The 23582-nt window shown below is 44.9% G+C and overlaps 1 protein-coding gene across 18 annotated transcripts in view; it reads left to right on the top strand.

The window, feature by feature from the left end:
- NCKAP5 (NCK associated protein 5) overlaps positions 1 to 23582 on the top strand; it is a 1134964-nt gene that overhangs the window by 1014768 nt on the left and 96614 nt on the right. For 17 of the 18 annotated variants that reach the window (XM_079924718.1, XM_079924716.1, XM_079924715.1 and 14 more), the window contains 3 exons: positions 9564 to 9665; positions 14452 to 14640; positions 19718 to 23478. In XM_079924718.1, coding sequence (XP_079780844.1) covers positions 9564 to 9665; positions 14452 to 14640; positions 19718 to 23478 — 4052 coding nt within the window. The remainder of the gene's footprint in view (positions 1 to 9563; positions 9666 to 14451; positions 14641 to 19717; positions 23479 to 23582) is intronic. The other variant, XM_079924727.1, reaches the window with a different exon arrangement.

Here is a 23582-nt window from a genome sequence, read left to right as displayed (position 1 = left end):
GACAATATTTTTAGCTCGGTGCCTCAGTTTCCTCACCTGTAAATGGGGATAATAACAGCCCTTACTGTGAATTGTGATAAGGATTTACAAGGATAATATGCATGAAATAGATACTTAGTGCTAAAAAGAGCTCGGTGGTCACAGCTGTTGTTGTTATGATTATTTCTTTTTCCTTATGGCTTATCTGCCTCTGAGAAAGGCTCTGGGCAGGAAAGTTCCCAAGGCAACATAGTTCACTTAATGGGAGTGACCCAAATTGTGGGGGCTTAGCACTTCGGCAGAAATAAGCAACTCATCTCGCAAAAGAGACCAATGAGGATATCAATTACCTTCCTTCAGGGGAAGAGTGAACAGAACGTGGTAGAGTTTGGACATAGCAGTAGGCAGATCTGGGAGAGAATCCTGGTTCTGCCACTTACTGGAATATAGCCTTGTGACGCTGGATACCATCCTTAGTATTGGTTGAGTTCTTCATCCGTAAAAATTAAGATCTTAGCTTCTTCCGCACAATAGCATGAGGATTCATGAGATAAGATCAGGGAAGGGACTCCACTCAGTGCCCTTCTTCCCCCATAGGGCAGGAGGTAAATCATTTCTTCTTAATAAACAGTGCACTGGACTCCAGTGACCGTCAATGCTATTTCCAATAAGTCCGGTAAAAATAGAAGGTCAAGTTGTTTTTCTCCCTAATTCGTTTAGTTCCGTGAAATCAGAGGAAAAATTTGTTCCCCCACATGTAAAAGTCAAAAAGCTTCAGAAATCCAGGAGAGTTTTCAAAAATCAAGCTTGATTAAAAATATAAAATGCAGTGTAGATAATTTTACAAAACAGCAGGGGCAATTGGAAAGCACTTATTAAAGTACCTGTTAAAGTAATTAGTGATAAAAATGGAAATTTCAAGGCACTTCTGTATCTCTTAGATCCCAGAATAGGCTCAGACTGTGCTGAATCACTTCCTCTCTCAGATCAGAGTCACAGAAAAAGACAAAAGAGAAGCTTCAAAGAGTTTTAGGATTGGGAGGCAGGTGTGAACCACTCTTAGGGACTGGCTCTTCCCAGGTCTGAGTGAGCTGAAGCCCTTACCATACATCCTGTTTCCCAACACCTGTCACTTTGCTGTTACATATTAAATACTTCTGATTCCTTTTTGTTTGTTTTATGTAAAGAGACCAAGGGATTTGGGAGCTTGACAGGGAGACCTAAGCCCGTATGGCCTGAATCTTTATTGCACAGAATATTATCTTATTTATATTTAACTGTGTTGCCACACTGACCCCTACCCTCACCGCCCCGTCTCCGTATCACTCTTCCCGTACCATGACCTCTTTTGCATATCCTGCCTTAAAATTGTTCTGTTTTTTTCTCATCTGTGTGTCCGGGCACCTCATTCATATCATAGGCTCCACTAACGGGCTTCTTTGAGTCTGTTCATAGTTCACAGGCAGGACTCTTACATAGTAGATGCTTCATGGATGCTTCTTGTTGGACTAATTAGAGTGGAGACTCCTGAGGGCAAGGTCTGCTGTTTATATCCTCATCCATCATCTCGCTGGTCCTCTCCCAGCAGGACCTCAGGGCACTGTTAATGGAATTTCAAAAGATAGGACAGATTTGAGACACTCCAGTCATCAGTCTGAGCTGCAGAAGCCCCAAATAAACTTCCTAGTAACCAAACCAAATGCTCCCTTAGGCAGCCACTGGGTAATCTGGTTGTCATGGTAGCAGGGACCCTTGAAGAAGGTTTTGAATATAGCTGTGGAATAATTGTTTCAAAAGCGTGTATAACCTTGGATCCCGAGGAAGTAGAAAAGAGCCATGTCATATGCAGAGGCACCATCCACAGCGAAACGGAATGCATCAGAACGGGTCACAGAAAGACGGATATGCAGGGCAAGTCTGAACGTTGTCAGGGAAAATAATAATTGCATCAAGGACTGGTGTCGATGGCTAAAAAAAAATTAGCTATAAAAATTTCAGACTCTGAAGTGAGATCAAATCTTGATGGACATATTTTTTAAAGGACCTCTAAGAGAATATTCGAAAGACATGCTCTGTGTCGCATCAGCAAGATGACCGAATGCAGATATTACGTTTTATCTTTGTATCCCCAAATGGAAATTATGGCATAATTAATTAAACATCAGCTTTTATCCAAAAATATTTTGTCCTAGGCTCAAATTTTTGTGAATCTAAGAAAGGACTATATAATACTCAGTTACATAATACGCAGTTATGTAATGTTCAGTTTTATAATAAATTCTTAATGGAACAGAATGAAACCTTTGAAATGTGAACTAGGGGTCTGCCACAATATCTCTTGATGGGGTTTGGAAGGGCTGATGAAAAATCACACTTCTGAGTGTGGCAAAATGTAAATAAAAGTGTAAGTCTAGTGTGTGAGAAAGATAAAACTGGGGGGTTTGGGGACGATCTTCTGGGGAGTAAAGCTTCCAAAGAAAAATTATCTTAATCAGGCTTCGAGTCATTTTAGGACATTTCCTTGGATTTCCTTTCAGAGCCTTGTGCATACCTGTGAAAACTGCCTTATTACCCAACAGAAGGAACAAGGAGATGTCTAATTCAAGCCATATTTAGAACAAGTCTCTTAAATATATACCAAATCCACCACACACGTTTTCTACCCCTGTAACAGAGGATATCCAAGAAAGGTGAACTCACAGGAAAAGCCATGAAATTGGCAAAATCCAAAGATGCTCGTAGGATTTCAGAATTCCGTACTCCAGACTGGCTTCCCTTGTGCTGGGATAAAAGGGGATGAAACACACTGCCTGGGGACCAGCATGGGCTGAATTGAGGGAGCAGCGGTGGGGCTCTAGGAAGCTCTCCGGAAGCTGTGAGTTGAGGTCAGATCTCCAAGGTGGAGGCAGGACAATGTGAAAACAAAGCCACGGCTGACGAAGCAGTAAATTCTTCATCCAAGAAATCAGCCTAGGATCCAGGCCACAATGAGACAGGAAGGAAGGGGGCAGGGTACAACTATTAAAAGAATGACACAACATTGAGAAGAACAGGATACGACGAAAACCGGTTAGAACCGGTTACAACCGGCCCAAGATGGCAGAAGATTTGACTTCCAGTGGACCTTGAGCCTCCTCATCCGCTCATTGTAATGCATTAGCTAAGTGACACACCCGCGGGCGCCATGACAGTTCAGAGGCCAGCCATAAAATTAGGCCAAAAAGTGAGCGATGCCACAATTCTTGGAAATCCCTGCTCCTTCCCCCAAATAGCTGGAATAATCCCTCCCACCCTTTAGCCTGTGAAATTACCCAGCCCGGAAAAACTGACCACCCATATTTCGGTGCCGCCTCCCACCTTCTGAGACGGCCCGCACTCTGTCTCTAAATAAACCTGCTTTCCTTTTACTATGGCTCGCTCTTGGATTCTTTCCTGCACGAAGCCAAGGACCCTCACTTGGTGGCCCACCCCAGGGGCTCACCCAAGACCTAGGACACGACCATCCTCTCACGCCCCATTTTTCCTACAACTAGATCTGTGAGGGAGGGTGATTGCCAAACAAGGTCAAGTACAAATGAGCAACCAGCCAAGATGGGGCAGTGAGAGCAGCAGCGCTCAGCAAGGGAGCAGGCAAGAGCGGTTGAGCATAGGCTCTGAGACAAGAAGTGACCAGGGGCAGCTGCTGGCATTGTGTCTCTTGGGGAGAGTGTTGAATGGCTAAAGATACCAGTGGTGAGTGGGCAAATCCCAAGAAATTTTTCCACTCCTAAATACCCTACCATGCAGTTTTTTGAGAGTAGAAAAATACCTTCTAATGGGTGGTAGAGTGCATTAGGAATAGAATTCAGGGAAATGTGGTCGGTAAAGAAGTTGAGGCCTAGATCATTTGGCAACAGCAGAACTCATCACTTCATAACTAAAATAGGAATTCAGGAATTGTGGGCAGAGAAGCCATCCCATTTGACTGGGAGACCTTTTCCACGGGGGGAGAAAGAACTCTAGAGAATAGGAAACAGGACAGGGTAGAATTCAGGATCGTGGTACCGTAGCATCTACCAAGCTTGCGTAAATCAAGGGGATTGAAGCAGATCAGATGAAAAACACTAATTCACATTCACCTTTTGTGGCGGAACCTAAATTACCCGTGTCGGTAGTGTCCATTAATCAGATATATGCCATAGTCACTCTCATAATTCCTTTTTTACAGGTATTTGGTTTTCTTAGTTAGAGGGGAGAATAATTGTATGCATGATTATGGTATTAGCTTAATTCTCTCACCAGATCTGAATGAAGATAAGGGAGCGATGGTTAAACAATCCTTTCTGTATGTTCCTCTTTACATCTGAAATCCTGAAATGAAAAACTTCACACAATTCTTTTCAAACTTCAGGGAGTACATCAGTAAATACAAAAGCTGCTCGTCACCCTATTTCACTTGGTTTTTCCAGTATGGTTTCCCACGTTACCCACATTTCTCAGATAATCTGCTTTTTAACCTCACCTTGTGTCACTAAATAAGGACTCAGTGTCGCCCTGGCCTCAGCAATCACTGCCTTCCAGTCGTGACATCGTCTCGGTACTGAGCAAAAATCCAAAGGCAGAATTCTGTTCAATGCAACAAGCCTTCACTAAGCATCTGAAGAAGTGCAGCTCCGTGAGTGAGGAGAGATACAAAAAATGGCAAAGCAGCCCTCCAGCCCCACTCGAAAGGCCAGGCACACCTTGGTCTCAGTCTCGGCTGCCATCGTTAGCTGGAGAGCTGCAGAGCCATCCGGGCTACTGTGAAAGGGGCCACTCCACCTCCATCCCACCAGATAATGCACAGCTGGTCTCAGGTGCAGTCCTTCTCGGCCTTGAATTACAGATTCAAAACCGTAAAATAGAAAAAAGAACTGGCTGACTGAAGGCAGAGTAATCCACCAAAAATTATGACCCCAGCTTGTATTTCTGGCCCCGGCGGCTCTGGCATTGCCAGGTCCCCAAAGCCGACCATCGTATCTTACTCTGTTGTGAGGCGTGTGTTCAGACTGTGGATTGATCTACACCATGGCTTGTCACACAGCTCCTCGCCCCTGCCCCTGCATCGTGACACAAAGTAGGCCTCTTCCCCATGAAGCTGAAAATCCATGTGTGAATATGTGTTTCTGAATGTGAATATAATGTGTGTATATACATAATGTGTGCATGTGAATTTATGTGTGTATGTGTGTCTTTATTTAGTGACTGCTCTGTTTGCTATAGAGTGCTTATCTCAGGAAAGGGTGACATCAGCCAGTTAATATTAATCCTGATGACAAACAAACCCCCAAGTGATTAATGGCTCAAACCCAGTGCAGGTTTCTTTCTCGTGGAAAGTCCAAAAGAGGTACTTCTGGTCCCAGGGCAGCTCTTTTCCATTGACTATTCAGAAATCCAGACTCCTCCTGCCTGCTGGCTCCATCTTCAACACGTGACTTCTGTGACTGCTGTGCTGAGTTGGCTGCATCAAACTGGTGGAAGGGAAAGAGGGTGGAGCACCGCATATGGGAGATATTCCTGGACCAGGACGGGTATCACTTTTGCTCATACCCCATCGGCTGGAACTACCCCTGTCACATGGCCACACCTAACTGCAAAGGGTGTTGGGAAATGTAGTCCAGCTGTGTGGCTAGAGGGTAGAGGGAATGGGTTCCATGACGCCTAGCCAGCCCCTGCCACAGGGACAAAGCAGAAATCGAGGGCTTGGCCTGCATTCTCATGGAGCTGGTCACCCCATTAGGGAAATAGACCCTGCAATACAGGAGCAATTCAGCAATTACGCACTTCAGATAAAGGGCCAAAATGATGGAGGACGTAATCCATCTGAGTGAGGAATCCACTGGGGGCTAGAGATGACAGACAACCCTACAGGCAGGTTTCAGTGCAATCCTGAATAGTGAGCAGGCTTCAGGCAGGTGGGCAGGAGCAGGGAGAGTGTGCTATAGGCAGACGGACAAAAGCACCAGCTCAGAAGTGAGAGGGGCCCATTCTAGAGACAGTGAAACCAGTCTGGCAGGAAGGGAGGGGTGGACAGTTACCATGAAAGGAAGCATTTGAGTGAAAAGATCTCACTGGCCTTTAGTTTGAGAATGTGTGAGGCTGGGAGTCTCTATTTCTAAGACCAAGTGAAATCTCAGTTACTGAGATAGTATGAGAAGTGATGTGAGGTCAATTTCAAATCTATACTGAGTAATATTGTTATCTCTCATGTCTAAACGCACACGCACGCACGCACACACACACACACACACACACACACACACACACACACACACACCAAAATCATGTCCGAGTCAAATCCAGGATTCATCCAGATTCGTAGGCTAAAGATTTCAAGTTTGAAAATTTTCAGGTGGGAGATTTTATCTGAATGGACACTTATTCAGTATACATGAACTGTAGGTAGGTAGTCATGTGATAGTGAATTTGCCCTCAAACTAAGCAGGTGGACTTCCTTGAAGAGGCAGGGGTACTCTCCTGTCAGTTATACTCTGTCAGTGATTTTAATTGATTTCCTTATGTATATATTCTACCTGAATTAAGGCCAGATAACATACAACACCAGTTTGAAAAGTAATATTCTCTCTCCCTCTCTCTATGGGAATTTATTTATTATATATGTATATGTAGAAAATATAAACCTTTCATAAAAATACTTATTATAAAAGTATAACACCTAATGTATTGTGAGCTTTTGTGGTTATTTAACCATGAAGGATGTTTATGTGAAAGGATGATATTTACCTTTTATTTTCTTACCTACAGCCTTAACACAGAAGTAGATTTTATTTTCCTCTAAGTCAGTTTTTATTCTCCTTACATACATGTAAACTATAACAACAAATGATTCCTTTGTACCTTAGCATTTAAGAAATTACCAACTCTCTTATTTGTAGTGAGGTGGATGGACCTAGAGTCTGTCATACAGGGTGAAGTAAGTCAGAAGAGAAAAACAAAATACCGTATGCTAACACGTATATATGGAATCTTAAAAAAAAAAGGTTCTGAAGAACCTAGGGGCAGGACAGGAATAAAGACGCAGACGTAGAGAATGGACTTGAGGACACGTGGAGGGGAAGGGTAGGCTGGGACGAAGTGAGAGAGTGGCATGGACATATATACACTCCCAAATGTAAAATAGATAGCTAGTGGGAAGCAGCCGCATAGCACAGGGAGATCAGCTCGGTGCTCTGTGACCACCTAGAGGGGTGGGATAAGGAGGGTGGGAGGGTGACGCAGAGGGAGGGGATATGGGGATATATGTATATGTATAGCTGATTCACTTTGTTATACGGCAGAAACTAACACACCATTGTAAAGCAGTTATACTCCAATGAAGATGATTAAAAAAAAAAGAAATTACCAACCCTCAGTTATGACAATTAATTGGTATGAGCCTATGTAAATTTCACAGTACTATCTTATTTATTATCCTTCCTGACTATGGTGATACCTCTCCCTGCCTGAGAGGTAGGTTAAGTAGCTCCTTCCATCCCTTTGTAACAGGCAAGGAATCTGAGACAAAGAGGTTCAATTACATCCTGAGATCTGGTAAAATCTGTGCCTTCGGGCTGAAACTCAGGTCCCCTTGCCCTAGGATCTGTCCCCTCTCCTTCATGACTTGACTTATTTCAATGGAGAGAACTGACCATTTGCATAAAAATACCTAAAATAGAACCTCATTTAGGAGGATGGGTTTATATATACACATATTCATTCAGAAAGCAAAACAATGACATCATATATCTGGTAAGAAGTGTAACCATGAACTGAATAAGAAGTCAGATATCTAATCTATAAGGACTCTTCCCCCAAATCACATGATATACCACTCAAAATCATCATTTCTTTTGTTGAATGTCATTTCCCGTAAATTCTTTGACTCTTTGCATATTGATAAATGTGTTCTTAAGTCTTAGAATGTTATCATTCTTTTGGCACTCTCTCAATCCTTAAAACCTGTATGTGGGTGGAGAAAATATAGACATCTTTTTCTTTATGGACTACAGCAAGCACCAGTTGGGTACTTACTGAGTATGACACGTTGTGTGACAGATCCCGGGGCTTAAAATGTCTTTGATTCTAGAGGGAGCTCGAGATAAGGATTATAAATATTGTGCAGAAACAACATCCTGGCTCTAGTTACCTATTGATGTCTTGGCATTGTTGGAGAAATTAGAATCTTCAAAATAATGGAAAACCAGATATCTAGGATTTATGTTCTTTTTGGTGAAAGTAACTCCACAAACACAAATTGAGAGAAGCAAGAGTATAAGTCTGAAGCAAATGATTTTAAGCTCTACTGATAAGAAGGAGAACTGATCCATAGCAGAAAAAAAAAAAAAAAAAAAACCTGCCTTTATTCCTGCAGATGGATGCAGTGCAATGCTACCAGAGTGCTTATCCTTCGGTGGGTGCTGAATAGATGTTTGTTGAGTGACTAACTAACCAGGTACACAGGGCTTTCACACAAGTTCAACCTGAAGGAAAATGGGGAACAGTAAATATGGCTCATTTTAGTGGAGTTCACAGCCCTGCTGACAACATGGTGGATCTGCTGGGACAAAGTGACCCTTGGGCAACCCCTGCACGCTAAGATGATCCTAGCATTAATTATTGGCAGAGAACTAGTCATCTCCCAGATCAACATCAGTATGCAGCAAGGCCTTTCCGGGGAAGAAAAGGAGTAGAAACACTTTTCAGAGGTGAGGGAGGCATCTCAGCCACGTTATTTACTTATTCGATTCGATTTTTTAGCGTCTGAAGTCACAAAAGTTGTAACCAAGACAAACCAGGCTGTGAGTACCATTTTTAAAATGTCATCAGCCTAGCAGAAACATTAGACATAAATCACGAGTTTTATTGTATTTGCAATTAAAAAGATCAAATTTAATATCTACAGAAAAGCCTTAATAATTAGGATAAAGATTAATACAGTGAAATGTCCCTGATTTAGCAGGCCACCCAAGCAAAGCTGAAATAAAGAATTGAGTATATAATCGAATAGCATGTGAATATTAATGCACAAAGCCCTCCGAGTCCCCAGATCCCTAATGCAATTATTTTCTATTCACATTCATTGTTCCTAACAGATGACATTAATGACTTTGAGTTAAAATGTGTGCGAGGGAAGATGTCACAAGATCAGTGCTGTTTAGAAATAAGGTCACTTTTATAATCATTTGCTCAGATTTTAACCACTACTCAACATAATAAGGTTAACATGGTGAGTGCTTTTTAATGTGAGTATCAAAAGTTAATTTAATGTTAGTATCAAAAGCCAATAAGTGTATTGGGGTATTCACATTTTTCTTGCTGTTTCTTCTTCCTTACTACTTAGTTTCCAACACATACCGACAGACTGTGAGAGTGTGATTATTGTTTATAATGTGTAATTGCACATGTGTATATATAGAACACTGATAAACTCAGATAAACTTTTTTGAGTTAGGATATGTTATCTAATCTAGAAATGTCAACTCTTTTGAGATTTACCTGTCCAAGGCAAGATTTGAAACAAACAATTAAATCAACACTGTTCAAAATTTCTGCCTGTTTTTACCCAGAAACTTCACTCACGCATCTTAGATCTTTCAACCGGGGATTTGCTCTCAGATGTGGAAAGAAGCCGGAGTCTGACGCACTCACGAACTGACGTTGAAATGCACGTGAGTTTCCCTGTCGCCTTCAGAACACTTGTTCAGGTTGTTCTTTTCCTTCCTTCCATCAGAAATGATGGCACAAGTGAACCATAAAGCGCATCCTTGAAGCACTGTCAGGCAGATTAAAAATACTTTCCTTTCTTGTGTTCTCTGCAATTCAATATCATGTCCCCCAGCTGATGAAGTAAGCAGAAAGTGTCACTCTCGGCAAAAATATCATAAATCTTGCCTCGTCCCCAGGATACCTTTTTGGGTATTGATTACATCTCAAAGTCTCTGAGAAATGGCCAAGGAGCTTTTTATTAAAGCCCATGTCCCCTATTACTCATCCTACTTTTATGATATATTATGTATGAACTTTTAAAAATTCATGGTCTGTACTTTTTTTTTCTTCAGCTAGGGTTATCTTTGTGCTTATTTGGCAAAACTTTAACCAGCGTGGTTTTTAACTCTCATTGACATAAAAAAAGTATCTTGAAAAACACAAGAGCCAAATAAATATATAATGAAAAGTGTTAGGCTTAAAACAATGACAGATGGACATTTGTGGATGACTGGCCTTTTATTTTACTGTATAATTTTATAAGTGTAGCTAGGAGAGTCTATATCGAAGGTAAATATTCTCAAGTTAGATTGGAATTAAATGTCAGTGGAATGCTGTCGCTTTAAACATTCATGAAGACCTTAATGGCATCCAATCTATAATATGGCCTTAAGATCAGGAATTTTTTTAAGTTGCAGTTTTTATCCAAGAAATCCTTGCCTTCATTCTCTGTGTCTCTCTCCTTTTTTTAACTAAAATTATGGATTTTGTATTGCATTTCTCATAGTAAGGATGTTAAAGCATATGAGTGCTTCAAGGTGGTAATCTAAAATACACTAGGGGAAAAAGACACTTTGAATAGTGTAAATGGTATGCTTTGCCAATTAAATCAACACAATTAGGATAATGTTGCAACGGAAACAACATACATCTTGTGGCAAAGAAGAATTTTAATGATAATCATTATCTATTACTAATTACGACTCTTCTCAGGAGGATGTTTTGGAAGGAAGTCTGTATACGTGCAGGAGCTCTGCTGATTGTCAGGGGCCTTACTTGGAGCTATCTCATAGAGGCTGGGACCTGGGCCTGACATCAGAATGTTGTATTGACTGGGTGACCTTGGACAAGATTTGAACACCTCAGTGCCTCAGCTTCCCCTTCTGGAAAATGAGAAAAAATGATGATTTTTTTCTATTTCTGAGAGTTGTAGTGAGGATTAAATAAGATAATGTATAAAATGTACATAACACAGTAGCTGCTAACAGGAGCCATAACGAAATCTCTGCTGCTTTAGCCCTCTTGCGTTCTTATGTATTTGGCCGCGTGCCACGGCCACAGAAGAACATGGCGAAGGTGGAGAATGAGAATAGAGAAAAGTGCCTACTGGTGTGTCTCTACAGAAGGTCACGTCAGTGACCCGTGGAAATAAAGTACACACACTTCTGGCTGTTTCTCATCACAGCGCCCATGTGTAAGACCATGATGGCATATTAAGAAGTGTAATGCATGGTCCCTTAGGGAGGCTATAAAGCATAATTTTGTTGAAAAGCCAAGACACACACATATTTAAAAAAGAAACATTTTTAGTAATAGTAGTAAAACCTGATAGTTACTAAGTTTTACTGTCACTAATAGTTACTAAGTATCATTAAGCGAACTACTACTAAGTGGCAGGGGCTGTTCACATTGATCTTATGTGGTAGGTGCTTTCATTATCTCCAGGTAGAAAGAAGGAAACTGAGGCATGGAGGAGTTAAATAATTTTCCCAAGGTCAAAGAGTTAGCCAGTGAGAGAGCCAGGATTTAAACCTTGTAAGTGGCCTTTGTGTTCAGCCGCTCAATCACAGAACAGTTATTTATTGGAGCAGGTAATCCTACATGATAATCATGTGCTGATGAGGGAAGAAACTTCAGGACAGAGGAGCTCACTTTTCAGCCATGATGTCAGAGATTCTGGGTCCCTTATTAAATTCCAACAGTGGTTGCCCAAGGTGAGGGAAAGGTGGGAGAATTTACCAGTAGAGAGGACTCGCCCCTTCCTCTTCTTGGCAAAGAATTACTCTGTAATCACCCCACCACACACACACACACACACACACACACACACACACACACACACAGACACACAGACACACACACACACACACACACACACACACACACACCCTCCCCAGTACACTGCTCCAAGGGAGGGCTCACACCACTCCTTTCATCCTCCTCAGCATAGCCCAGGTCACACTGTGAGACACACAACTTGCTACCAAGTAATGCACATGAGAGGTAATCATCTCTCATCGCTCCTCCTAGGCTAGGGGCTTTCTACTCAAAGCACAGGCCCTGGGCCAGCAGCATCAAAGCACCTGGGAATTTCTTAAAATACTCCATCTCAGACCCCACCTCAGAATTACTGAATCAACGTCTGTATTTAACAAGATCGGGGATGACTTCTGTGCCCATGAAAGGATGAAAAGCCCGGCTTAGAGGACACTTCTGTGCATAACTACCCCAGCCCTGCCTGACCCACATGACATTGATGGGCCTTCCCCACCTCCCAACCGTGTCCTCCATCACATCTGGGCATCTCAAGTTCAAGGTCAAGGGAGAGGCAACAGTGCCTCCCTCCTCCAGCTCATCTTCTGAGTTCTAGTCCTGTCATCTTAATCCAACATCTGTATCGAGGTGCACACATGTGTGACAACTGGGCAAGGAAGCTTATTTGTTAAATAGAGGCCTGGGAACTGAGTTGAGTTGTAAAAATAGTATTTTGATAGGTGAGGCGGGAAGGTATAGATGGGAAAGACAGAGAGAAATCACAGATAAGCTTCAGTACTTTGGGAAAAGGTAGAATATAAACGGTGACTGACACCTGCGCAGGGCGTGAAAAAAGCCATGGGAGAAGTTTAGATCGGATGGCCTCAAAGGACATGGGTGTGATCTCTCTCCGGATAGTAGACACAAGTTTCAGAGCAGAGGTAGTCCTAAATAAAAGCCACCACCCTGCTGAACCAAACAGCAAAATACCAGAGAATGGGACGGAGAAAAGAGAAGACGCACAAGTCCAAGTGGCTCACGATGTGGTATTTCTGCAGGTCTGTTCAGGGCATGTTCCAGATGTGTGTGCCGTGCCTGGGGCCTAACTGCATCGTGCTCCTGTGCATTGGGACCACGGGCAGAGGGTAGTTGTTGAGATACAGACGTGAACTCCCCTTAACTAAGTTACATCTGGCAGTAAATGAGGTCATAAATCGATAAGTATCGCTGAAAGCTGGATTTTAAGACGACTTTCTCCTTTCAGTGGTATTTAGAGCCAAATTTCAGGGGGAAAAATAGAGTAGTAAAGTTCCTTGGCATTTTCAGATCACTTAAAGAGATTATCGTGCAGCCAAAATGAAGTATCGATAGCAAGGCAGATGCCTGATATTGAAAATCTAACATTATTAAGCATTATGGATATTGATTAGACAGCAGATTAAACATGCCCTCTGTACCGATGCAGGGATTTCCTATTGACCACGAGTGCTCCCAGAACAGCATTACCTTCCTTCCCCAAGCTGGTGTTTAGTCATCGTCAGTTGGAATTGCATTTGGAGAACAGTGATATGTACCCAGGTACTAAAGGCAGCCATAAAGTGTCAATAGATTGCACAAGTAAGAGACTTGCCATTCCGCCAGTGACACAAAGACAGATGGTTTCCCATCAATGAGTTTCTGAGACAAAGCTTTTCTAGATAGGGGACAGGAATGAGACTGTAATGGAGAGATCCCATTCTTGTGATCGGGCTGCTAAATTAATTTAGCCTGTCCAGTTAGCGGAGCTTCATCTGTTACATTAGGGGCCTGTAATGTGGCTGTCACGACGTTCTGGGGTGTCTACAGCTTTGTCACCTGTGCCTTATGCAGACCCACTAGAATTCTAACTGCTTGGATCCTTCTGTGCGGGACCCAGATCTGTTTGATGTGAGAATCTTTACCATTTGGATAGCCAACTGATATGAAGAGTCCTGGGATCTTTACAACAGAGCCTCATGATTCCCAGGTTTGGTGTTCCATTACAGTACATGGCTTCCTGGGCATTCAATCCCAGACTTACAATGATGTGATCAGAGCCATAGGGATTATAAGAGTGATCTGGGAGAACTGTCCCACCCTACACCAGAAGACAATAAGGTCCATGGAAGTTAAATGCTTTCTTTCTCAATATCTCATATCTGGTGGCACTGGTAGCCTGAGAGCCAGGTCGCTAGACTCCAGTCCAGGGCCCATGCTCTTGAACCCTTAAGCCAAAGATGCTGCTCTGTCTTCTTCCTTTTGTAGCATTAAAGTCATGTCTTGATATTGATCTGATTCTTTAACCAGCATGACTGGATAAAATGGAACACTCCCAGCGTCGTATTTCTGCCTAACGATGATGGCAGCTCATAATAAGTGAGCAGCTGCTTAGGCCAGATCCTATGCTGTATGCTTCTCATCTAGAAACTCACTTGGTCCTTGCAGTGACCCTAAACGGTGCGCGGTATTATTATTCTTCACTTCTTAAAAAAGAAAATGTAGCTCTAAAAGATTACATCATTTCCCAGGCATGTTAGTCAGAGTCATAGCCAAGATTTGAACCCCTAGTCTGTCGACCCCAAAGCCTGTGTTTCTAACCACAGTGCTGTATTCGCTCCTACCTCATTATGATGTTGAGCTGGGATTTCCTCTCTCCCTTAGCAAAGTCCTCGCTCAGAGCTGTCCTGCTTTTTTTAGGAATGCCAGCTGAACACAAAATCAGGAACCCCTGCTTTGAAACGCCCTGGCATGGGGGTTGCCATCCGCGGTCATCTCTGTACTCGAAGCAGCTGTAGCAGCAGCGAGCTGTCTCTCTCGAGCGCCTGCAGCGAATACTCCAGCGGCTCCTCCTACACGTGGCATGATGGGAAGAACCTCAGGAAAAGGGTAAGGCTCCTTTCAGGGCACTGCAGCGTCAGAGAGAACCAGAAAAGAAGCCTCTTCCGGTAGGAAGGCGGAAGGTGGGAGGGAGGCGAAGAAGGAAATGACCATTTGCTGAGTTCTTGTTTGTTTACACTTCTCCCCATCACATAGAAGAGGAAATTGGCTAGAGACGGTTAAGTTCCTTGCTAGAAGTCACACAGCCAGTGAGAAGTGGCGTGATGATTCAACCTCAGATGACGAGGCCATCATGGGAGGGAGTTTGGGAGAGAAAGACATTTTCCCTTCTGTGCTTCGGTGGAGCCCACCGAATTCCCAGATTTATATCGAGTTGGAACTGGAGCCCTGGCCTAACGGAACTGACCACGCTTCAGACCGACTAAGACATTTTCAAGTAGTTTTATGGACATCGTGCCTGTGATGCTCAGAGAGACTTGTTAATGTCCGCTGCAAACGAGAGTGGACTTGCCCACGTGCCAAGTCATTCCAGACTGAGCATCCCGTGAGAACTCAAAGAAAAGGTTTTCTTCTAGAGAATAGGGAGAGCGGTGCATTCTCTCCGAATGGATGGCCGAAAGGTCTGGAAGTATCATTAGCTTTGTAGGAGTTTACTGCTCAAAAATAGCATGTATTATATTGACCTTTAATCAAGGCAATAGCCTCCTAAAACACTAATATTATGGCTGTTAGAGGGTGGCACAGTAGAGAGGGAGAATTCCATGGTAGATGACAAGCACTATGGCTTCAGTGAAAGTCGAGCATGTCTCTACTTAGATGCCAGGAGTTCCTCTACCAGATTTTTAAATAACTCTTACGGCTGGAATGACTCCATCTGTAAAGTGGGCTCACCCAGCTGAAGATTCCTTCACGATTTGAATAAACATCTTTGCACACTGGTATAAGCCAGGAATCTGGAATCGCTGTTTCTGCAGTTTCCTAATGTTAAAGAGAAACAAAGAGTACAGGAGAATGGAAGCCCTGAATTCGAATATTTGGAGATCGGTTTTCTGTCATCTGTATAAATTTAGTTTATGACTTCAGAAGCAAAAGAAACCAGGGAAATTCCATAACTGCCAGAAAATTTGGGTGAGGGAGGAGGTTTTTCATACTCTGAACAAGAACTCAGAACAAGATTGCAAGCTTGAATTTAGAGCTTATTCCCTTGGACTCAGACTTACAGTGCAAAGTGCGGCGGCTGGGGTGTTATCAGAATTGCTCCTTCTAAGGAGCTGTTCGGAGTTCTGAATAATGACTGCTAGGAACCTGGCCCTTAGCAGACTGGGGAGGTGGTAGGGTGGGGGGGATGTTCCCTCTCTTTGTCTCTGAATATTGCTGGCTCCCAGAGCCCCCTGCTCTGCTCTTTTCATTCACAGCTCTTTCTCTCTCTCTCTCTGAGCCTTTTTTCTTTTCTTTTCTTCTCTTTCTTCCTTGAAATTTTTCCAGTTAGAACAACCCTCGATATCCTAGGGACATCTCTTCCCTGAAAGAGGAGAAATAAGGTTCTTAAGACACTTCATACACACTCCGTTAGCCATCATCTGGAGATTTAACAGTGTCCCATCTCAAAATGGCTGTGGAGTACCACGTGCCTGCCACATCTCCCAGAGAAAAGTCCTAATTCTCAGGGATCCAGCAAACTAGACCCAGTCTCATGAAGACAGTTTATTTTATTTTATTTCATTTTATTTTATTTTATTTTATTTTATTTTATTTTTATTTGTTTATTTATTTTTGGCTGCGTTGGGTCTTCATTGCTGCGCACGGGCTTACTCAAGTTGCGGCGAGCAGGGGCTACTCTTCGTTGCGGTGCGCGGGCTTCTCGTTGCGGTGGCTTCTCTTGTTGCAGAGCAAGGGCTCTAGGCGTGCAGGCTTCAGTAGTTGTGGCACACGGGCTTCAGTAGTTGTGGCTCGCGGGCTCTAGAGCGCAGGCTCAGTAGTCGTGGCGCACGGGCTTAGTTGCTCCGCAGCACGTGGGATCTTCCCAGACCAGGGCTTGAATCCGTGTCCCCTACATTGGCAGGTGATTCTTAACCACTGGGCCACCAGGGAAGAAGTCTTGAAGACATTTTAAGTTGATATTATTTAAGGAACTTCTTAAGTTCTTACCATGTACCAGGTACTCATTTAGTATTAACTTACATAATAAATTCATACAATAAAAATTTGAATGTGAATATAATATTAACCTATGTAATAACAAATATATGACCAATGGTTCTTTAGTAGTTCATAAGTATTTTTTTTAATTTTTTTTTGTGTAGAAACAGAAGGGAAGCCTACATGAAATGCACTGGCCTGCCCTCCATGGAGGAATCTGGCTTGTATTATTGAGTAATGACCACATGTCAGCTTTGTCAGCTCTTCATAAGTACTAGCTCATTTAATGCTCGTGCTAGCTTATTAAGTAGGTTCTCCTATTTCCTCCATTTCACAGAGAAGTAAACTGAGGTGCTGAGAAATTAAATATCCATCCCAAGGTCTCATAGCCAGTAAGCAGAGCTGGGCAGTCGGTTCCAGAACCTTAACCATTCTGCTAGACTGACCTCCTTGAATCAGCCTAAAACGTGGAGGAGTCCCAGTTGTTGGGATGGGTTTGTTTCCATTAAGACCAAGAATGTCATTTAAAAAAAAAAAAGAATGTGTAAAACTGTTGTCTAGTCAAGAAATAGGAAAGAACTGTGGGCATTAAACTGAGGCTCCTACCTTAGCAGCAGCATCTTTCAGCCAGCTGCCCTGCTCCCCAGAGCAACTCTCTTCTGACTTTTCCCTGCAAAGAATGAAGCCGCCAATATGAAATGCCAGCTTCGTCCCACCATCTCCCCCATAGGAGATTCATGCTTTTTTTCAAGTTTCAAGATTATCCTCAACCTTTCTCAAGCTATTAAATACCATGACCTCCTTTGGAAAACTGTTGGAGGAATGTGGCTAATCTCACAGGGTGGGGAGCCAGGGCCCTGGGAGGTTTGCAGCCTTGGGCCCTGGGATGACGCAGACCGCAGCATGGGCAGGCTGCGGGGAGGCAGAAGGGAAGTGGGTAGGCAGACACAGAGCACATCTATGGCAGGAACAAATCTGCCCCTTTCAAGCTCTAGGAGGGTGCTTTTGCCTTGGCTTCTCTTCTTTCTTGTGAACGTGACATCAGGATCATGGAAATTCTTAGAAACCCAAGCTGTGGCAGTCTGCTCACTGGTCAGTCTGTAATACCCAGACTTACCGGAGGGGTTTCTTCTGATCTCCGAAGGAGCTTTTAATGGCACAGCAGAAGAGGAGGGGGAAGGGGAAGCATCACCAAAATAGAATCTATGCACAGCAACTTCGGACCCTGGAGAATTTTCCAAAGAGACTATATAATTTGACTTAAAACCAATATGCATATAAAAAATAAACAAGACATATTGTTGATGACAAGATTTTTAACAATCATACAATTTTTATGAGAAAGTTTTAGATGTAAGCAGATGCTCACAGCTTACTAAAAAGCTGAGATTCCAAGGCAAGTTTCTGACATGGAGTTGACCTCTGCTTATGAGCGCTCAGGTGTTCAGAGTCCTGGAGCAGCGGGGCAGCTGGTGTGGAGATGCCAACAGGAGCTGTACTCTTAGCCAAGACTGGTGCAGAGTGCACATCTGAAACCACCAGATTCATGCATAGACATTCTTCATCGTTAACTATATAGCCTTTTAAAAGAAAAAAGTCATTAGTTCAGAGCCTCCCAGTTTCCCCGAGTGCCGGTTTGTGATTAAACTCCGCAAGTTCCATTCAAAAGAGGGGTGTTGGAATAACCTATGGTCTCTATTATGACTTTGGCTAATACAGAAGGTAGAACAGAGGCTAAGCTTCATTCCAGCAGTGTCGCATCCAGATTGACGGTGCAGTCTCTAGAGCCAGATTGCCTGGGTTCAGATCTCCACACAGCCACTTCAGAAGTAAGTCATAGGAAGGACCCAGGAGACCAGAGTTCAAACCTTTGCTCCAGCTGTTCCTTAACTATGTGATCTCCAAAGGACGGATCTTGCTGAATCTCACCTTCCCGCCTAGTGAAATAGAACTGATAATGTCTCCCTCATGGTATTGTTCTGAAAATTAAATCAAAGCACCGGGTCAGGGGCTGGTACACAGCAAATGCTTGGTCAATGTAAGCTTCCTCCTCTGCCATTCTGTTTCTTGCTAGCAGTAATTTGATAAATATGAATGTCTGAGTAGAATGCCATGTTTTTTTCTATGTCATTTCTCGGTCACTTCTCCAGAACTAACACTGGTATTTGGAGAAATATGAAGAACAGGAAATTGACCTTTTGAAGTTAGTAGGTGAACCATTGCTATGACTTCTAACAGCAAATGCCCAGCTGCTCTATCTGTGTAAACATTTCACAGATGTTCACTGCCTATCAATGAGTAAAGTCATGAAGCCACATGGCATTCTAACTTTCAGTCGTTAGAATGGAAGAGACCGTAAAGGCAGGGACCAACTCACTTTTCCATTTACCCTCTTTACCTGCCGTATACACTGAGCAGTGAGCCATAGTGTCTTCTGGTTACTCCCTAAGTGTTCCTTAAGCATACTTTTCCAGTTGAGGTCTTCGCCCTCCCATTTCTTCTACCTGGAAATCATTTCCTCTACTTTTAAACTAAGGCAAACCTATCTCTCTTTCTAGGGCTAGGTTTATTTTTTAAAAAAAGAAAAGAAAAGGAAACGTATATGCTTTTTGTGTTTCTTTTCCAAACAGACATGTGGTCTCCCTCGTCTGAAATTCTGGAGTACCTGCTACCCCTGTATGTCTCATATGATCCCTTGACTTATGGTTCCTTGAGCTCAACTGCTCCTGGGGGTTGCATGCTCCTTGAAAGCAGCGTCCTCATCCTCTACTTATCTAAATCATATGCTGCTTAGCTCAGGACCTGGCAAGGTAGAGATTCGCTGCGTAGTTAATGAATTAGTTTGAATTAATTAATGAATAAATGCATTTATATGTGAATATTTATCAACCACTAGAACGAATTAAGTTTAATGATGGCCTTTTCCTTTTATAAATTGGTGATCCACAGAGCTCAATCATTTCTCATGTCTCCTTTTCTCTCCTAGCAGTCATCACAGAATTGGGACAAAAGGTTAAGTATTGACTCTTCGCTCCCGAGTGGCTTTGCTAGTCCCACAGATGAACTACCTCCGACTCGCATCAAGGAAAGCCACATTTTGGAAGGACTCAGAAAGCTCCAGAAGCGAAAAGTGTTACTTGAACCCCCATCAGTGATAACCAAATGGGGTTATAAAGATTGCATGAACTCCAATGAAGGAATCTACTCGCCAGGAATTAAAAGTAGCAGCCTCAAGGAATATCCCCCCTGCAAACCCACGGACACGGGGAGCCCCTGCAAGGAGCCCCACAAGGCATTTGCTTACGACACAGATTCTCACGACGATGCCGAAGAGGACCCTTCCTCCTTAGCCTCGCTCCAGGCAGTTCCACACCAGGGCTGCAGGCTGCACGGTTGTAAATTAACCCACAGTGTTTCTGACAGTCTCTTTGGCTGGGAGCTGAATGGCAGACACTGTTCAGAAGTCACTTCCTCCGTCTACCCCTGGGAAAGGCCCGAGAAGCTGACCAGTTGTGCTAGCAGCTGTCCCTTGGAGCGGAAGCAGTGCCCAAGTGCGCAGGGGCCTCAGGTACAGAGAGAGAGGGACCCGCACAGCCAGGGCTGCCTGTCTGTCAATCTCCAGCTCTCAGACACTGATGACACCGAAACCCTGGATGAGCTGCACATAGAGAGCAGTGATGAGAAAAGCCCTTCCGACGTGTCTTTGACTGTGGACGCCGACAAGTCTGTGGAGAACCTGGACGTCCACGTGGGATTTGGAAGATCTCAACGTGGGTCTCCTGAGGAGGAAGATAAACAAGTGCCCGTCCACTTCGAGAGCAGGCCAAAGACGTTTAGTTTCATTAAGCAGCAAAGGGTTGTAAAACGGACTTCCTCAGAAGAATGTATTACTGTCATATTTGATGCAGAAGATGGCGAGCCCATTGAGTTCAGCTCTCACCAGACTGGCCTGGTCACTGTTACCAGAAAGGAGATTTCCATCCATCAGGCCCCTGCTGGGCCCCAGACAGAACACACTGAACTTTTACCTCAGGGAATTGCTCACTTACAGCCAGGGGCTGCTGCTAGAGACTATCCTTTCTTGAAGAGATCTGAAGAGGAAACTGAGAGAAACATTCCAAGACAAGAAGTAGACGATGTTGCCGTGACACCCACTGAATCCTTCCACCCCGGGACAGTGACGCAAAGCACTCAGCGACAAAGACTGACCAAACCAACACACGCTCCATCATGCCAGAGTCATTCTAGGTCCTCTGTGGCCACGGGCATCTATCAGAAGAAAAGTCTGACAAAAATACCTACCAGGGGCAAGCCTTCAGCTCAGAAATCAAGGATAATGGAGCCTGAAGCCTCCCTCACGGTCCCCTCAGCTGGCCCAGTGCCTCTTGAGAGATCACCAGCTCCGGGGAAACTCTCACGGTTCAAAAAGTCTGAAGGCCCAGAGCCCCTCTTTGCTTTACCGCCAGATTCGCACATTCCAAAACCCTCCACCCAGCTCCCTCACGGCTCCAAAATCTTCAGCAGAAGGGACTGGGCCCAGTACTCCAGGAGTCAGATTCCAGCGTCACAGCTGCTGCCCAGGCCCCCCGCCCAGCCGAGTGACGATGGCGAGCCCCCCACGAGGGATAAACACTGTGACCCGGGGCCAGAGGCCGGGCTGAGATCGCCCTCCCTGCCGTCCCCTCCAGGCAGGTCGGTCTCCCTGCTCGCCAGGCCCAGTTACGACTATCTGTCGCCACCTTCATGGGCCAAGCCAGAGAGCGGGGTCCCCAGTGAGGCGGCGAGGACAGTATTGAAATCCCCCCCTCTGAAAGGATCCTCTGCTCCAATTATTTATTTTAATCAGACCGTGACAGAAGTGCAGGGGAAGAAACCTTCTGTGGCCTTCAAAAAGCCAGTCTTCGCTCCCCCTCCGCCCTCCACAGAAACAGCGATCCAAACCAGGTGCCCTGCTCACAGCCCCTCCAGCTCGTTTGCTGGGATGGCCCCAGGGCCCCCAAAGGTCTCTCCAAAGAGAAGTGTCCCCAAAACCCCACCTCACCAAACACTTGGGACCACACAAACGGACATAGGCTTACGGACTCCCAAGAACTGTCCTGCTACCCATGAGCCACTGGAAATACCGTCTTCCAAAGGTGTGTCTCCAGCGAGAAAAGGACAGTTGAATGACAGTGTCTCCACACCCCCCAAGCCTGCCTTCTTAGGGGTGAGTGAGTCACCATCATCTCAGGTTAGCAGTCCCTCATCAGCACCCTCCAAAAGCCACAACACCCCGCAGGGTTGTCAAAACCCTCATGAGAGAGGACTGAAAACTCGCCTCCCCGTTGGGCTCAAAGTCTTCATGAAGTCTCCCCAGTTGCTCAGGAAGAGTTCTACAGTGCCAGGGAAACATGAGAAAGACAGCCTCAACGAAGCCTCGAAAAGTTCCGCGGCTGTGAGCAAGGATAAGCCGGGGACCTCCAGGAACGCCAGCAGCCTTGAGACCACAGGAGGCGAAAGAAATGCGTCTCCACTGGGTTTACGAGCACAGGAGAGTTTGGCCGAAGGGCTTCCCCTCGAAACAGCAAAGCCAGAGTCACTGGAAAGTAGCACACCTGGGGCCGATGGAAAAGATGCGGTAGAAAACAAGTCTGTGACGAGATCCCTGTCCTCCAACAAACCGCTGCTAAAACCAGCTCTAGGCATGAACGGAGCCAAAGCCCGCAGCCAGAGTTTCAGCGCTCACTCAGGGGACAAGCCCCCCACGGCCTCCGTGGAAGGGCCAGGCAAGGTCCGGACTCAGATTATTACCAACACTGCTGAGAGGGGCAACTCCCTCACCCGGCAGAGCTCCTGCACGGAAGGCGCTCCCAGCAAGACCGCGTCTGCCCCCGTGTCTGACGGTCTCCCCGGTGCTGGGAGGCCCCTGGGGCATCCTTCCTCCAGGCAGGGCTCCCTGGGGAGTACAGGCAGCTCCAGCAGCCAGCACGGGAGTCCAAGCAAGTTGCCTTTGAGGATCCTTCCAAAATTCGAAGGGCCTCTCGCCCCACCCGGAACAGAAGAGCAGCCGGCCTACGCCCAGGGAGAAGGTGCCAGGGTGACTGCACCAGAGGAAGCAGGCAGCGACCACGGCAGGCGCCCGTCCACCCCAAAAGACGGCCCGGGAGCCCCTCAGAGTCCGGGGAGGACACGGCATCCCAGCAGTTTTGAAACCAGCAGGACCTCCAGGCTAGAAACTTCTGGAAGGTATCCAGACACGTCTACAACCCGGACCGGTGTTGTGAGCCCAGAAGCCCCCCTCTCACCCACAATCGAAGAAAAGGTCATGTTGTGCATTCAGGAAAATGTGGAAAAGGGCCAAGTGCAAACAAAGTCCACCTCTGTGGACGCGAAGCCGAAGCCCGGGCCTTCTTTTGCCAGCTGGTTCGGTTTTCGGAGGAGCAGACTGCCAGCTCTCAGTAGCAGGAAGATGGATGTCTCCAAAGCCAAAGCAGAAAAGAAAGATGCAAAAGGTTTGGGGTTTGGAAACAAACAGCTAAAATCAGAGAGAAAGAAAGAGAAAAAGAAGCCTGAGCTACAATGCGAGATGGAGAATGAACTTAACAGGGACATCGAGCTGGCAGATGGTCCAGACAGTGGTTTACAAAACAGAAATAACCTGAAAACACCGCCAGACATTTATGACCAAGTGAAGTTTGTATCGAGGAATAGACCCAGCCCTGTTCCGTGTGCAACGAAAGACACCTTTATGACGGAACTCCTAAACAGGTAGCGTGTTGGCAAAGAGGGTGGCAGTGTAGAGGGCAGTGCAGAACCCTACCCTCTCCTCACTCCCCAACAGGGAGAGTTGTTTGTTTCCTGCATACTGAATA

Source organism: Stenella coeruleoalba (assembly GCF_951394435.1).
Source record: "Stenella coeruleoalba genome assembly, chromosome: 6".
NCBI classification, from domain to species: domain Eukaryota; kingdom Metazoa; phylum Chordata; class Mammalia; order Artiodactyla; family Delphinidae; genus Stenella; species Stenella coeruleoalba.
Note: the sequence above shows the minus strand (reverse complement) of the source record. Positions and strands in the feature narration are given on the sequence as shown.